At 31.8% G+C, this 14,779-nt stretch overlaps 6 protein-coding genes and 1 non-coding gene across 7 annotated transcripts; 2 read left to right on the forward strand and 5 right to left on the reverse strand.

The window, feature by feature from the left end:
* Nucleotides 1-181: 181 nt before the first annotated feature.
* On the reverse strand, nt 182-2,425 carry BX664DRAFT_296699 (galactosyltransferase-domain-containing protein). Its single transcript, XM_051542215.1, has 4 exons — nt 2,301-2,425; nt 1,946-2,170; nt 910-1,862; nt 182-841 (listed from the first exon to the last, which is right to left on the reverse strand). The coding sequence occupies exons 1-4, from the start codon at nt 2,307-2,309 to the stop codon at nt 349-351; spliced, it is 1,680 nt and encodes a 559-aa protein (XP_051400004.1). The 5' UTR covers nt 2,310-2,425; the 3' UTR covers nt 182-348.
* A 399-nt stretch (nt 2,426-2,824) lies between these two features.
* On the reverse strand, nt 2,825-3,691 carry BX664DRAFT_365362 (SUMO-conjugating enzyme ubc9; the record flags this gene model as incomplete). Its single annotated transcript, XM_051548466.1, has 6 exons — nt 2,825-2,885; nt 2,948-3,027; nt 3,093-3,202; nt 3,366-3,414; nt 3,476-3,559; nt 3,623-3,691. The coding sequence occupies 6 exons, from the start codon at nt 3,689-3,691 to the stop codon at nt 2,825-2,827; spliced, it is 453 nt and encodes a 150-aa protein (XP_051400005.1).
* A 265-nt stretch (nt 3,692-3,956) lies between these two features.
* Nucleotides 3,957-4,800, reverse strand: BX664DRAFT_332327 (mitochondrial pyruvate carrier). Its single transcript, XM_051545305.1, has 4 exons — nt 4,596-4,800; nt 4,463-4,532; nt 4,273-4,399; nt 3,957-4,177 (listed from the first exon to the last, which is right to left on the reverse strand). Exons 1-4 carry the CDS (start codon nt 4,692-4,694, stop codon nt 4,114-4,116), a joined length of 360 nt encoding a protein of 119 aa, XP_051400006.1. The 5' UTR covers nt 4,695-4,800; the 3' UTR covers nt 3,957-4,113.
* Nucleotides 4,801-5,157: 357 nt separating this feature from the next.
* Nucleotides 5,158-6,311, forward strand: BX664DRAFT_296706 (ribosomal protein S2, flavodoxin-like domain-containing protein). The gene is made up of 3 exons (XM_051542216.1): nt 5,158-5,185; nt 5,274-5,387; nt 5,491-6,311. Exons 1-3 carry the CDS (start codon nt 5,167-5,169, stop codon nt 6,180-6,182), a joined length of 825 nt encoding a protein of 274 aa, XP_051400007.1. The 5' UTR covers nt 5,158-5,166; the 3' UTR covers nt 6,183-6,311.
* A 1,563-nt stretch (nt 6,312-7,874) lies between these two features.
* On the reverse strand, nt 7,875-7,946 carry BX664DRAFT_t81. Its single transcript has one exon. It is a non-coding gene; the product is annotated as a tRNA-Cys (tRNA).
* A 297-nt stretch (nt 7,947-8,243) lies between these two features.
* Nucleotides 8,244-9,004, reverse strand: BX664DRAFT_128711 (uncharacterized protein). The gene is made up of 2 exons (XM_051539797.1): nt 8,689-9,004; nt 8,244-8,472 (listed from the first exon to the last, which is right to left on the reverse strand). Exons 1-2 carry the CDS (start codon nt 8,961-8,963, stop codon nt 8,373-8,375), a joined length of 375 nt encoding a protein of 124 aa, XP_051400008.1. The 5' UTR covers nt 8,964-9,004; the 3' UTR covers nt 8,244-8,372.
* Nucleotides 9,005-10,287: 1,283 nt separating this feature from the next.
* BX664DRAFT_296709 (peptidase S8/S53 domain-containing protein) lies at nt 10,288-13,961 on the forward strand (the record flags this gene model as incomplete). Its single annotated transcript, XM_051542217.1, has 15 exons — nt 10,288-10,401; nt 10,465-10,520; nt 10,752-10,815; nt 10,891-10,934; nt 11,023-11,073; nt 11,138-11,210; nt 11,273-11,354; nt 11,440-11,565; nt 11,664-12,099; nt 12,181-12,208; nt 12,293-12,397; nt 12,469-12,630; nt 12,780-12,939; nt 13,011-13,327; nt 13,412-13,961. 15 exons carry the CDS (start codon nt 10,288-10,290, stop codon nt 13,886-13,888), a joined length of 2,295 nt encoding a protein of 764 aa, XP_051400009.1. The 3' UTR covers nt 13,889-13,961.
* Nucleotides 13,962-14,779: the final 818 nt, after the last annotated feature.

Raw genomic sequence — 14,779 nt, forward strand, 5'->3', positions numbered from 1 at the left:
AATACAAAATAACGAAAAAAAAAAAAAAAAAAAAAAAAAAAAAAAAGAAAAAGCAAAAAGGTATGCAACGAGAAAAAAAAAAAAAGACAGCGGCAATTAAAATAGTCCTTATTTGAAACCACCTTCTCTACACAAACATACACATAATAAAATTGCATATCGGTTATATGCAGGTATTTTTTTTTGGGATAATGATAGAACAACGTTTATTTGTTGTAGATATGATGATGATTGTAATAAAAAAATATAAAAAAAAAATACATGATAAATGAGAAAAGAGAAAATGAATGATACATAAATATATAATTTTGGGTTTTCTAATCTAAAAAGGGAAGAATCACCAAAGCATCAATCAACCAAAGTAAGAGGACCAGGATGTAAAAGAGTAACACCTTTTTTATCATGACAATCAAAGTTCCAATCCCTCCAATTAGTTCCTTTGTTATGACATGGATAGCACATTGCACAAACAGACGTTCTAAAACCTTGACACATTTTTCGTCCTTGTTGTATATTGGCCAACATATCTTGCATAGTACCACCAATAGCACCAGGTTCACCAAAGTCACCAAAATGTTTTGCAATCATATCTTCTTCACAAGCATCGATCTGTTGAATCCGTCGATCATGAATTGGCCGAATATTGTAAGGAAAGAGCCAGATACCAAGATTTTGATCTTCGTTCTTCACAAACAAACGTGGTCCACCTACTCCAGTAATTAAACGAACAATATCACGGGAAACAATGTATAATGCACCAGCGGTATATGGTGGGAAAATTGGTAGAGGATAATTCATTTCATTATTCTTGTTGTCAGTATTTCGGATAGGTGGGATATTCCTATTTAAAAAAAAAAAAAAAAAATTCAATTCCATCTTCATCTGCACATATATATATATATATATTACCAATAAGCCAGTCCTTGCCAATAACCTTGTTGAGGTCCAATCGCTTTCAATTCCTTACTGATTGTATCCCATCGAACGAAAATATCATCATCGGTTTTGAGTAAATAATCAAATTGATATTGATCTGTCCATTCCATTGCACTATACACTTTTTGACTAAGATCTTCATACTTGTCGGATGTGTTGAGCATCAAAACATCATGATATTGTTGTATTTCTTGATCAATCAAAGGACCCATAGTAGTTCGTACTTGTTCAGTTGGTGGTTGGCCAATGACAAATTGTACAAAGAAAGTAACACCAGGTTGATCCTCTGCTTTGGGAATCAATTGCATCGTCGTTTCACGGAAGGTTTTGCGTTTTTCCAAACTTTTCGGAGTCCAAGCTGATAAAACGACCACCATCACACGTAAATTATCTTCATTCTTATTGTTCATCGATTGTTGTTCTTGTTGTTGAAATGCTGGATGGGGTTTGGCAATGATATCCATATGTATGGGTCCAGCAGTACTTCGCATTTGTCCAACTTGATATAACATGGCAAACATAGTCACAAACACCACTACTGTCAAAGGTAAGACCAATACACGCACTACAGTCGATTTGTAATGTAATTCTTCCCCACCTTTTCCCATCTTGAAATTATTTAATGACGATACTGTCGAAGAAGAAGAAGAGGTTGTTGCTTTGCCACGGTATTTCGAATCCATCGAAGTGGCTGCTGTCCATATCAACTTGAAAATGTTAGAAAAAAGTAGCACACCACAGATCACCATCCATGTCATCACAGGTTGATCAGGACCATAGATGCGATGAATCCAAATTGATAGTGTCCAATTGATTCCATTCAATATCACCAATCTTATCACAGCATTACTGACTTCATACTGATATAACCATCGTCGTACCATACTAGTTGTCAATATCCAGCTCCAATAACCTGCCAGTAAACACTGGATCACAAAAAAAAAAAAAGATAAAAAAAAAAAGGTTAATTGGTATGATAATTTGAAAAGAATACTTTCTTTTTTTTTACCCAAAGTATGGCCACACAGTATATTAATGGAGTGCTTTTCATGTTAAATAGATGAGTGGCATCATAAAGAGGAGGAGACCAAGCACGAGATAGATGATGAAGAAACCCAATGATAGCAGGAACAAGACACATGTATTGTAACAAAGAGATGGGCCAATGATACCTTCTTGGTACATTCAATGAAGAGAGTGAGAGTGCTCGCCGACGAAAAGACGGTAGATGAGGCTATAACAAAAAAGGTAAAGAAAGTGTGAGTAGTCAATAAACAATAAGATGATCCTCTTTCCATTGATCTCTTCCTATCTTTTTTTTTTCACCAAGCGCTAAAGGTACTACACTCTCAATCTATATTTACCGTTGCCATAATTGTGTTTTTATTTTGAGTTTCTGATTGCTGTTATTATTTATATTGTTAGTTTTATCGTCGTCGTCGTCGTCGTTGTTATTGTTGTTTAATAGTAGGAAGAATGCAGAAAGAACAAAAAGAAAGGAAGGAGAGAAGGAAGAAGAAAAAGAAGTCAAAATGAAGTACAGTTTGAAAATAAGCTCGATTGAAGTGCCGATGATAACTATATAGAGTATTGATCTAACAGTGATGATCATGATATTGAATATCTACAAATACTGTACATGCTTTGTATGGACCATTTTTCACAATTATTAAAAAAAAAATGATAGAATGCTTTATTCTGTAACCATAGTGAAGATAGATCATCGTAAAGATTGAATGTCAAAAGTAAAATCGAGAATAAAACAAAAGTCGATGCTAACTATAATAAAGAGGACGAACGATTATGATAGTAAAAATTGGTATGAATGAAGAATAGAAAAAAAAAATGTACAAAGGTAGACTATAATATTGAAAAAAAAGAGAGATGATCATGGTCGGTTGTTGGCAGCTTGTTCAAGTACCCTTCGTTCATATTCCTTTTTATTTTTCCTATTAGAAAAGAAAGAATATTAATAAAAGAATAGAAAAATATAAATAAAACAAAAATTTACTTGAAGAGGACATAGGCATCAGATTGAGCAGGACTTTCAGGATTAGGATCATTCAATAAATCTTGGATTCCAGTCAAAATCTATATTATAAAATTAGTTAATTACAATATATATATATATATATATCAATCATTTATAAACCTACTTGTTTCACAGTGATGGCAGGTTTCCAACCTTCGTCTTCATTTAAGATAGACAAACAAACTGTTCCAGAAGGATACACATTGGGATGAAAGAGTGCTGGAACAAACTTGCCTATATTAATAAAACAGTAGAAAGTGAGTATATATATATATATATTTACGCATAAATTTATTTTCATCTATTTACATTTTGGTGGTTTACTAGGATAATCTAAATAAAATAAATGAATGGTTATTAATAATAATGATTTTCCTTTTTTTTTTTACATATATACCTTCAGGAAACGTCAACACCAACTTGTATACCGCATTTTCCCAAGGAGTCTACAACCAAAAATAAGAATAAGTATACTTTTCCATTGAAATAATCATTTAATTTATTTACATTTTCTTTTCCAGGAATACCACAAGTCCATTGCATAAGATCTAAAGAATTATCAGCATTCTTTCCTGGTCTTGCCCAAAAACCCTATATAAAACAAAACAATTATTAGTCCAATCTACAAAATTAAGAGAAACAAATAGAACTTACATGAGGATGATCCTTACGCCATTGTTTGCGTTCTTCCATTAATCGACCTCGTGCAATTCCAGAACTCATGGTGTATGGTTGTATAATATTCTTTTTTTGTTGAAAATAATAAAAAAAAAAAAAAAAAAAAAAAAAGAGACCAGATTTGAAAGTCAGTCACACACAATAGGCACTTTCCATGAAGAAAAGAACAACATTTTAATTTGACAGTTTGTAGAAATAGATATCCAATCAACACTCTCTTTGAAAAAGATGAATATCATCTCTATAGATCATGAAGTAAAAAAAAAAAAAAAAGTACACATCATACTAAAGTATACAATATATATATATATAAAATGAATTCAAATAAAAATGTCTTTATTTAGATTTGGGAGGGGGAATAGAATAAACTACATAACAAAGGTGTGTATGATGATCACATATAACGATAAAACAAAAACAAAAAAAAGAAAAAGAGAGAGAGCTAGTCGTCATCTATAGTCATACAATTAAGCAGAAGAAACAGCAGCTTCTTGTTGTTGCTTTTGCTTGTATTCGTCAGACATACGGTAACTATAAACGAACATCAAGATAAAAAAAAAAAAAAAGATTTTAAGTCTCATATATACTTTCCTATTCATTCCTTTTTTTTTTTTTTTGTAACTTACTTCATGATACGACCCACTTGCATCAAACCAGTACCTGCTACAAATAAATTGACAGCAAACAATGGCCAATTCTTTGGGATAATAACAGTAGAATAACGAGTCCAAATAAGTCCAGTTGCAACCAAAGCTTTAAAGAAATAAGAAGAAAAAAATGTGAATATCATTTATATATATTATTTTCTTTACTTACATGTATTTTGTGCTAAACTCAAGTTTTCAGCAGGACGAGCGAGATCACCAATACCAGCAATGACAAGAGCCTAAAAGAAAAGAAAAAGAAGGTTAGTCCATTAGTTTTTTTTTCCTCTAGTTTATTCTTTTACCCATTTCATAGCAGGAGCCCAAAAATGAATGGTTTTTGGACCAGCAGGAGAGTTGATGAACCTTTGAAGAGCAGATTGTGAAGCAGTTGCAGTAGCCATATCTATATATCTATTCTATTCTTTGTAAGTCTAATAAAAAAGAAAAGAAAAAAAAAGGAGAAAAAGGAAAAAGGGAAAAAAAGATTGGGGACTCTTTCAAAAAAAAAAAAAAAAAAATTTAAGATGTCTAGCTTTCGAAAGCCCGCAGACAAACCCCATCCGGGTCGAATCTACTCAAAAGTGGGAATACAAAAAAAGGGAATCTCCACAGAAAATCATATTCCTTCTCTTTTTTAGCTCCACTGTACGTAACTATCACCTTTTAACACAATTTAAACGATCATCCATACATCAATCATTATTACAAAACTACACTATCACAATGACTTTTTTTTTTGAAATAGAAAGATATCACGATGATAACGATTTTGATAATAATGGATAGATGGATGGATGAATATTATTAATAGAAAAAAGAATTTACTGACTTTTTTTTTCTTCTTTTTTTGATCTTACATTTTTATAGAACAATATGTCTCGTGTTCCTTCTGGTACGTAATAAATCATTATAACTTCTTTTTATTATTATGATCGAATTCATGATTTCTTATCCCTTCCTCTTTTTTTTTTTTTTTATAGTCCTTAGCCCTACCGAAGAAGACATCCAACTCTTGTTGAGCGCTCAATGCCATATTGGTGCCAAGAATGTTAACACCCGTATGACTCCTTACGTCTATAAGCGTCGTGCTGATGGTAAGTGAACCAAAAAGAAAGAGATTATAGAATAGAAAAGGGAAGAAAAAGTATTAATTCTTCATTCTTCTTTTTTTTTTTTAAAAAAAAAAAAAAAAAATAGGTGTCAACTTGATCAACCTCGGCAAAACCTGGGAAAAGCTTATTTTCGCTGCTCGTGTGATTGCTGCTATTGAAAACCCCAAGGATATTGTTGTGATCTCTGCTCGTCCTTACGGTCACCGTGCTGCTTTGAAGTTTGCCAAGTACATTGGTGCCGAAGCCATTGTTGGTCGTTTCACTCCTGGTACCTTCACCAATTACATTACTCGTTCTTTCCGTGAACCTCGTTTGGTGATCTGTACTGATCCTCGTACTGATTTCCAAGCCATCAAGGAAGCCTCTTATGTCAACATCCCTGTTATTTCTTTGGCCGATACTGATGCTTTGCTCCAATACGTTGATGTTGTCATCCCCACCAACAACAAGGGTAAGCATGCTCTTGGTTTGATCTACTGGTTGTTGGCTCGTGCTGTCCTCCGTCTCCGTGGTTCTCTTGACTACACTACTCCTTGGGATGTCATGGTTGATATGTTCTTCTACCGTGATCCTGAAGAAATCGAAAAGGAACAAGAAGCTGCTGCTTTCGAAGAATCTGGTGAATTCAATGCCGAACTCGCTACCGCTGAATGGGGTGTGGAAGGTGCTGCTGCTGAAGGTGTTGCTGGTATCGCTGCTGCTGCTGACTGGAACGCTCAAGCTGCCTCTTCTGACTGGGCTGATGATGCCGCTGCTCCTTCTTCTTGGGAAGCTTAGATGGATGATCTCTACTTTAGATATATCATCTAATATGCATAATTTCATTCCATCTTTCTTTTTTCCTCATTTACTTAGTCTATTAGTATAATTTTATTGTAGACGAAATAAAAATTGATCCTTTCGAATCTCTTTTTTTTTTTTAAATTAGATACAATTATATGACCACTCTTAAGGAAAATGATCATCCTTAGTTTTATCTTTATATTATTATTTCCAAGTAATCATCAAGTCTTTTTATCAAGTTATTTTATTATTTGATTACCATCAACCAATGATCAATTTTCAATACATCTGTTTCCGTTCTTGGATTCAATCTTTTATTACTTTTTTATTTTAGTAATCTACAGCTGGTGCTCACTACAAGTCAATCATCACCACTATTAACAATATAGTAGCATCATCCTTACGTTTTACAAGTCATCCATCGCCTAAAATTACTGTTAGGATGAAATTGTTGGATTGTGTGTAGATAAAATAAAATAAAATAAAATAAAAGATATGAGACTAGTAATAAGTTCAGTGAGATTCTCCTTAGTTTTTTTTTTTTTTTTTATTTAAAATAAAAAGAAAAAAAGTTGATTATTATATCTACACTTGAAAAGTTTTTATCTCTTTTATATCTGTTTTGAAAATAAAATTGTAATCATCATATGTTATTAAATACAATGTATACTCTTTGTTGGTACATTTGATTAGTTTGAACGATATTCATGATTTATTCCTATGATGATTATTATATGGCTCAGGGAAAATTAGATTAAGAGTAGAATAAATTTCAAAGTCCCTTTTTCTATTTTATTTTTTTCTTTTTCATTTTTCTTTCTTTTTCTCTTCCATTGACTTTTCTTTTTATGGTTTTATTGTATACATTAGTGTAGTCGTTTACACATTTTTTTTTATTCAATAAAGTTTTTATTTTATTACAATTATTTTTATTACATATCAATGGTGTCATTTCCATCTACAAGATGTATTATATTTATGAATGCATTCTTTTTATTTTTTTTATTATACGCTTACAGGTACAAAATACGCTGATACGACAGAAATCATCCTTCAAATAAGCTGTACAATCTTGATTACAACATTTATTTTTTATTCTTCAACTTCTTTTCTTTTCTTGGACATTGTTTGATAATTTTCAAACACTGGATTTTTTTCTAGTGTTTGAAAAAATGTCAAACTTTATTTTTTTTATTATATATATATATATATATATCTCCATCCTCTCTCCCTTTATTATATTTTAATCAATAAAAGATTATATAATCATCTTGGCCACTCTTACGGAATCAATCATCCTAAGTTTTATATTTATTATTTTATTATCAAGTTATATTCAAGTTATTATATTATTTTATTTGATCATCATCAAATGTGATCATTACAAGATATCTATATTTTGAATCAAGTTATAAATCATCATATATTATATTTTGTTTTTTTTTTTTTTTTTTTTATAAAAGAACTGGTGCTCACTACGATCAATCATCATCAATATCATCATATTGATAATATCATCTACATTTTTTATAAATCAATCATCTACTCAAGAAACAAAAAAAAAAAAAAAAAAAAAAAAAAAAAAAAAAAAAACTAACACGTAACAGACACTCTGACTGTAACCATACTAAAGATAGCCTTGTCTCAATTCTAAGTGGAAAAAGGGTTAAAAAATCTAAAAATAGAAGGAGCGAGGGGGATTCGAACCCCCGACCTGCGGATCTGCAATCCGATGCGCTGCCATTACGCCACCGCTCCTTCGTTGCGTCTTGAACTGACTATTACATTATGAATCTCAAGCCAATTTTTGCGAAAATTTATTCAAAATGTATTCAAATTCACACACTTAAGGCGTTGGGGAATAAACTTGAATGATTTATTTGTGTTGTGCCAAAGGGTAAACTTTCAAGCTATATCATTGGATGAATAACAGCCAGTTGATCATCATTGAGGCTGCGACCCCTTGGGATTACCAAAAATGGACAATTTCACCAAAAGGTCGAAATAATAACAACAACAAAAAAAAAAAAAAAAAAAAAAGGAAAATAGTAAACGTGAATTTTTATTCAATGAGTGGATAAATATATAAAATAATAAATAATAACAGTAGTATAAAATAAAATAAAGAAAAAGGTAGACATAAATAAAAGTACTAATCTAATGATCAAGGATAATGATTGTTTGTTATTCCCCCATTCGCACCATCAGTACAATTTTGACATTGTAAATACCGCCACAACTACACTGCAGTGCTGTAAATACATGTCGACCAGTAACAAGTCTACTAGAAAAGAGAAAAAAAAGAAAGAGAAAAGGGAGAAGTAAAATGAAGCGATCATCATAAGAAACTAAAAAAAAAAAAAAAAAAAAAAAAAAAAAAAAAAGAGAAGAGTGAATGAGAATGTCTAAGTATGCATCTGTTTTACATTGACTTACTTTTGCACCAAATAAATCTATCTATTCGTTACACCATTATTTTACTTTTCCAACAGGCTTTTACTCTAGATCCATTCTGTCAAATGTTGTTGTATTTATCTTACTGATTTGTGTTATCAATCCATCTCGGCCATTCTTGTTTCTAGTCGCATTAAATCGCATTCTATCAACATGAGTAAGCACATCAGAAAAAAAAAATGAAAGGAAGAAAGAAAGATAGTAAAAAAAAAAAAAATAAGTAGTAGTAGTGGAAAAAGAAAAAAAGATGTAAGAAATTAAAAAAAAGAAGAAAGAGGTAGTTTCAACTGAGTTCAAAGATATACATAGGAATATGAACATATCTTAAAAAAAAAATTCCTATGAAGAAGGTTAAAAAAAAAAAAAAAAGGAAGATATAGAATGGTGTTCTAGAATAGTCTAAACTTATCATCAGAAAGATATTGTTGGAAACATCTAAAAAACAGAGAAGGTATCTTATGAGTCTTGATGATAAATATATAGTAAAGAACATTGGTTCCAAAGACAAATGTATATATGATTATCATGAATTTGCTTTTTTTTTTAAAGTAATAATAATAGGATATATGTATGATTGTACTAACAGGGATGTGATATCAATTGTTGCTAGTCAGGTAATAAAGAATACAGTATGATTTCCCAGCATTACAAAAAAGAGAGAACCAAAAAAAAAAAAAAGGATCAACGTTTAAGGAAAAAGATAGGACAATCCACGTATCTGGAATGTTATATGTATAATTCCAATCATCGTTGCTATCATAATTCTTTATTTATTTTTAGATATGAAATCATACTTCTTTCAACTCTTTTTTTTTTTTTTTTTTACTCTTCCTCATATATATATAATACATCTTGTTGCATTCGATTCGTTTAGTGTAGAAAGAAAGAAAGAAAGAAAGAAAAAAAGATGACGTTATTACGGTATATATTATTACTGTATATACTGATATGTATGATGACAACGATGATCACCATGGTGACAGCGGGCAAAATTAAAAAAAAAGTAGGACCTAATGATGAACAAGTCACAAAAGAGAAACGAGAAAAAGAGGAGAAAAGAGGGATAGGTCAACGATTCACGGTCCAATTCCGATCACCAGTTGAAAATAAGGCGGAAGTTCAGGCTGATCAAAAAGCATTTTTAGAATACTTGCAACAACATAACATCAATGTGACAGTACGTTACAAGTTTACGGATATTATGAATGGTATGTCAGTACAATTGGTACCGTCGCCATCCATGGATATGGAGGAAGATCTTGATGTGATCAGTGATATGATCAATAGCAACGGTGATATCATTTTTGGAGGAGAGGAACAAAGAAACATGACAAAACAACAAGATTTCCATCCTTCACAGGGAAATGATGCACTCATCCCTGATCGTCGTCGTCCTGCTGCTTTTTTAGCTCAGACATTGAAAAGTTGTCCTTATATTTCTCGGTATTGGCCAGGAAAAAGATATGCTCGTCCTAATGTGATGCGATCTTCCATGATCAATTATTATTATCACACATATCCTCATGGGAATGGATCCATCATCACCAATCCACAAAATGATTCTTTCCATGGTGATGATAATGGTGAGAGTCAGGCATTCAAGTACTCCGATTCAGGTACGCCTAATTTGAATTATGCTCATTCAATGACTGGTGTAGACAAGGCAAGAAAGGCTGGCTTTACTGGAAAAGGCATCAAAATCGCCATCCTTGATTCCGGTGTGGATTATATGCATCCATCTTTGGGTGGTTGTTTTGGAGTAAGTCTTAAAAAAAATTGTCTATTGATTTATACTCATCTATTTTTTTTAAAAAAAAAAAAGGAAAACTGTCTTGTACGTTATGGTTATGATCTTGTAGGAGATAACTATGGAGGCAAGTAAAAAAGAAAAACCATAATGTTGTATATGAATAGAAACAATTCAATTATTTTGTATTCTTTTTTTTTTTCTCTTCTTTCGGTTATGACAGCTTTAACCGACACAGCTCCCGATAATGATCCAAGGTAAAGGAAATGAATATAAAATAAATAAATAAATCCAAATGGGTTAATTCCGCTTTTCTTTTCATTTCTCAACTTTTTTTTTTTATTTTTTTTTTTGGTACCCAGAGATGTATGTGACGGTCATGGAACTCATGTTGCTGGTATCATAGCTGCCACTGACACTGTCAAGGTAAGTAAAGACAAGAATAGATTTGAAAAGATCGTGTTATGGAGTTTTTTTTTTTTATTTCCTTTCAATCCATAGGGATTTCAAGGTGTTGCCCCTAATGTTACTCTTGGTGCTTGGAGGTAATTGGAACACTATTTTTATTTTTATTATTATTATAAAGATGGACTCATTATCAAATAATCTAAACTTTTCATTTATTTATTGTAGAATCTTTGGATGTCGAGGAGACACAGATGACGATATTATTCTGGCTGCTGCGTAAGAACAATACAAAGTAAAGTGAAAGCGACAAAACTCAATTACTCCTCTCTTTCTTTTTTAGTGACATGGCGGTCAATGCTGGTATGGATGTGATTAACTTATCCTTAGGTGGAGGCGTTAGTGCTTGGGGAGAAGTAAGTGTGTTACTCATAGAAAGAAGTGGCGTGTTTAATATTAGATCCTATTTATTATTTAGGAAGCACTGGCAGTGGCACTCTCAAATTTGGCTGAAAAAGGTGTCATTGTGGTCGTTGCACAAGGGAATGAAGGAAGAGATGGTAAGAAAACGAATCAAAAAAAAAAAAAAAAAGGTTAAATAATTCATATTATGGATTTTTTTTTTTTTTGTATTTGGCATGATAGGTATTGCTCGAACTCCTTCTCCTGCTATTGGTGAACACGTTATTGCAGTTGGTTCAGTGGACAATATTAGCAAACCTGGTCATGTGTTACGACTGTATCGAAAAGGAAAAGAACTTGGTAGTTATGGTAAAAAAAAAAAAAAAAAAAAAAAAAAGAATCATTAGGTCAAAGAAAAAAAAAAAAAAAAAAACTGATGATCTTACTAACCATTTTCCTTTCTTTAGAATATTATTTAACGGATGGAGTACAATTCTCATTGAATGGAACGGAAACAGAATTCACAACATTAGTACCACGGCACAAACACAAGAAAAACCACACAATGGGCAATAGTGGAACTGGCTGTGAACCAATCATGCAAGATATCGTCAACAAAATTGTGCTAGTGAAACGAGGTGGTTGCGATTTTGGACAAAAAGCGATGCAGGTGCAAAATGCGGGCGGTGCAGGAATCTTGATCTATAATAGCAAAAAGGAAGATGATCCTGTAACCATTGATCTGCATCGATATTCTCGTGTTACTATTCCAGTTGCTTCTCTTAGTGCTCAAGATGGTTTATCTCTTTTACGTTTATATTATGGTGCGAATGATACTACTCAAATGACTATGAAATTCCTATCTGAAATACTGCCTACAAGAAATGCTGGTCTCATGTCTTTGTAAGTAAATTTGAATATAATGAAAAAGATAGTTTCTGATCTTTTATATATACATATATATATGTATATCTATATATTTAGATTCTCTACTTGGGGTCCGGATCCTGAAGTAAGTTTGACAATAAATGATAAGGAAAAGAAGAATGACTGACCATCTCTCTCTCTCCTTTTTTTTTTTTTTTTTTTTGTTTAGTTACATTTGAAACCTGATATTGTTGGAGTTGGAGGATATATGTATTCAACTTTTCCAGTAGCTTTGGGTGGATATTCTACTATGAGTGGAACAAGTATGGCAACGGTAAGAATATGATTAGTAATGATAAAAAAAAAAATGAAATGACTGATTTAATGAGTTTGACTATTTTATAGCCCTATATCAGTGGTTGTATTGCTTTGATGATGGAAGCTACTGGGAAAAAATCACCAGAAACTATTATTAGTCAACTGTTGAATTATGCAAAACCTATTCCTTCAATAGTAGATTCTACTTTTATGGAATCATTGGCAAAACAAGGTGCTGGTTTAGTTCAGGTAACAGAGGGAAGATACAGAAAAAAAGAAAAAGGGAAAAAATAATCTGAAAAAGTGATTTTAGGTTATCCGTGGGAAATGCCTGAAAAAAGGAATAAGATGGGAAAAAAATTTTTTTATGTCTATTCATAATCTTATTATCATTATAGGTATATGATTCCATTCTGGCTTCTACAAGTGTATATCCATACAAGCTCCCTTTAAATGATACTGCACATTTTCGCGAATCGACTGAATTAACGATAGAAAATTTATCCAATTTTACTAAGATTTATCATTTGGAACATGTGCCGTCCGTAGGCATTGCAGGCAAGTAAAATACCAAAAAAAAAAAAAAAAAAGGTATTGATCACTTATATATATATTTTGAATAACAATAGGATATGATTTCAAGAAAAGTGCGGTGCCGTTACCAAGAGGAAAATATAAAATAGCGGAAAGCAAGGTTCGCTTTGAATCCGAATCCATTATACTGAAAGCCCATGAAACAAGGAACATCACGGTTCATTTTGAACAACCTCCTCCTCTTCAGAAAAGTAATGATGGCAATCCTGTATCTCCTATAGTATATGGTGGCTTTATTCATTTACGTCCAGTGGCAGGTGATGATCATCCAATTCAAGATTCAAAGTCAATTCATATTCCATATTTTGGTGTACTTGGAAATCAAAGCGATCTTCCTTTATTTGATAGAAAGGTATATCAATATGTGAACCATCTAATGTAAAAACACTGATTTATCCTTTTTTTTTAATATATATATATATATATATATATATAGTCAGGATATCCATATATTGGGAATGCTCCACCGACATATAAATCATCAGCCAAACTACCAGTTATTCCAGCAGTGATCCCAGCATATAACTTTTCCAAGAATGACAAATTACATTTATACGTACGACTTGGTAGTCCTACGGCATTATTGAAATGTGAATTGATCAAGGATGACAAAGTAGTTGGATATGTATCTCGATTCCATAATGCATGGGTACCCCGAAATGATAATAGTCGTGATAATTATGATTACTCCATTAATTGGAATGGACATGTAGCCATGGATTTTCGACATAGTTTATCATCATCATCACCACCAACCAATTCAAGAGGGCCATTATTACCATCTATTAAGACATATCCAGCCAATCCAGGTGTATACCATTTAAAATTATCAGCACTCAAAGTATTTGGAAATGCAGATCTACCGGAAGATTGGGAAACTTGGAGTTCACATGAATTCACCATACTAGGATAGAATAGGGAAAATATTTGTTTTATGATCGATTGAAATAAAAAAAAAACCCTTTTTTTTTTATATATATATGAAATCCCGAATGGTTCCAACTTTCCATTTTAACATTTTTGGAATAGATCCTTTTTTTTTTTGTGTTTCCCATATTTGGCACGCTCATTGTCATACTCTCCAGTTTTTTTTTTTTTTTTTTTTTATGACTCCGCGTTTCCATCTTTTTTATTTTTCTCCCACCAAAAAATAACAAAATAAGATTCCCCTTGTTCTCTTTCTCTTACATTCACTCTTTCCCCGCTCTTTTTTTTTTCTTCTTATTGTCTTTCTTTTATCTTTATCATTCTCTTCCCTATATCCTTTTTTTTTTTCTATACAAGGTCAACTTATATTGAAACCAGTTCCACAACAAACGAATATATCAACTTTTATTATTATTAGTCGATGAAACGATAAGTGGACGAACAAAAGGGGGAAAAATTATTATTATTATTATTATTATTTATTATTTGTTATATCTTGAACGACTAACTATATCCGTGGAATAAAAACAACAATGGCACAGCTTTCAGCTTATGGGGTACGAGTGATTGATAGAATTAATATGATTGGCATGTGGTTAGCCGTCCTTGTATGTATACGAAATTTTATTGTTTGTTATCGACAATATAAACGTACTCGAGGGAAAATGTAAGACATGAAAAAATTATAATAATAATATTTAAAAAAAAAAAAGAAAACTAAGATGACTAACTTTTCCTCTATATATATAGTCATCTCGTCAATATTGCTCAAGTGGTTGTCTTTTTGATATATCGATTCCTTTATGGTCTCATTCCTTTATTTGAAATCACAACTTGTGCTTATTATCCTCTACTTGTATCGTAAGTTAATATAAAT

The sequence above is a fragment of the Halteromyces radiatus genome, assembly GCF_025201355.1.
Source record: "Halteromyces radiatus strain CBS 162.75 chromosome Unknown BX664scaffold_4, whole genome shotgun sequence".
Taxonomy (NCBI): Eukaryota; Fungi; Mucoromycota; class Mucoromycetes; order Mucorales; family Cunninghamellaceae; genus Halteromyces; species Halteromyces radiatus.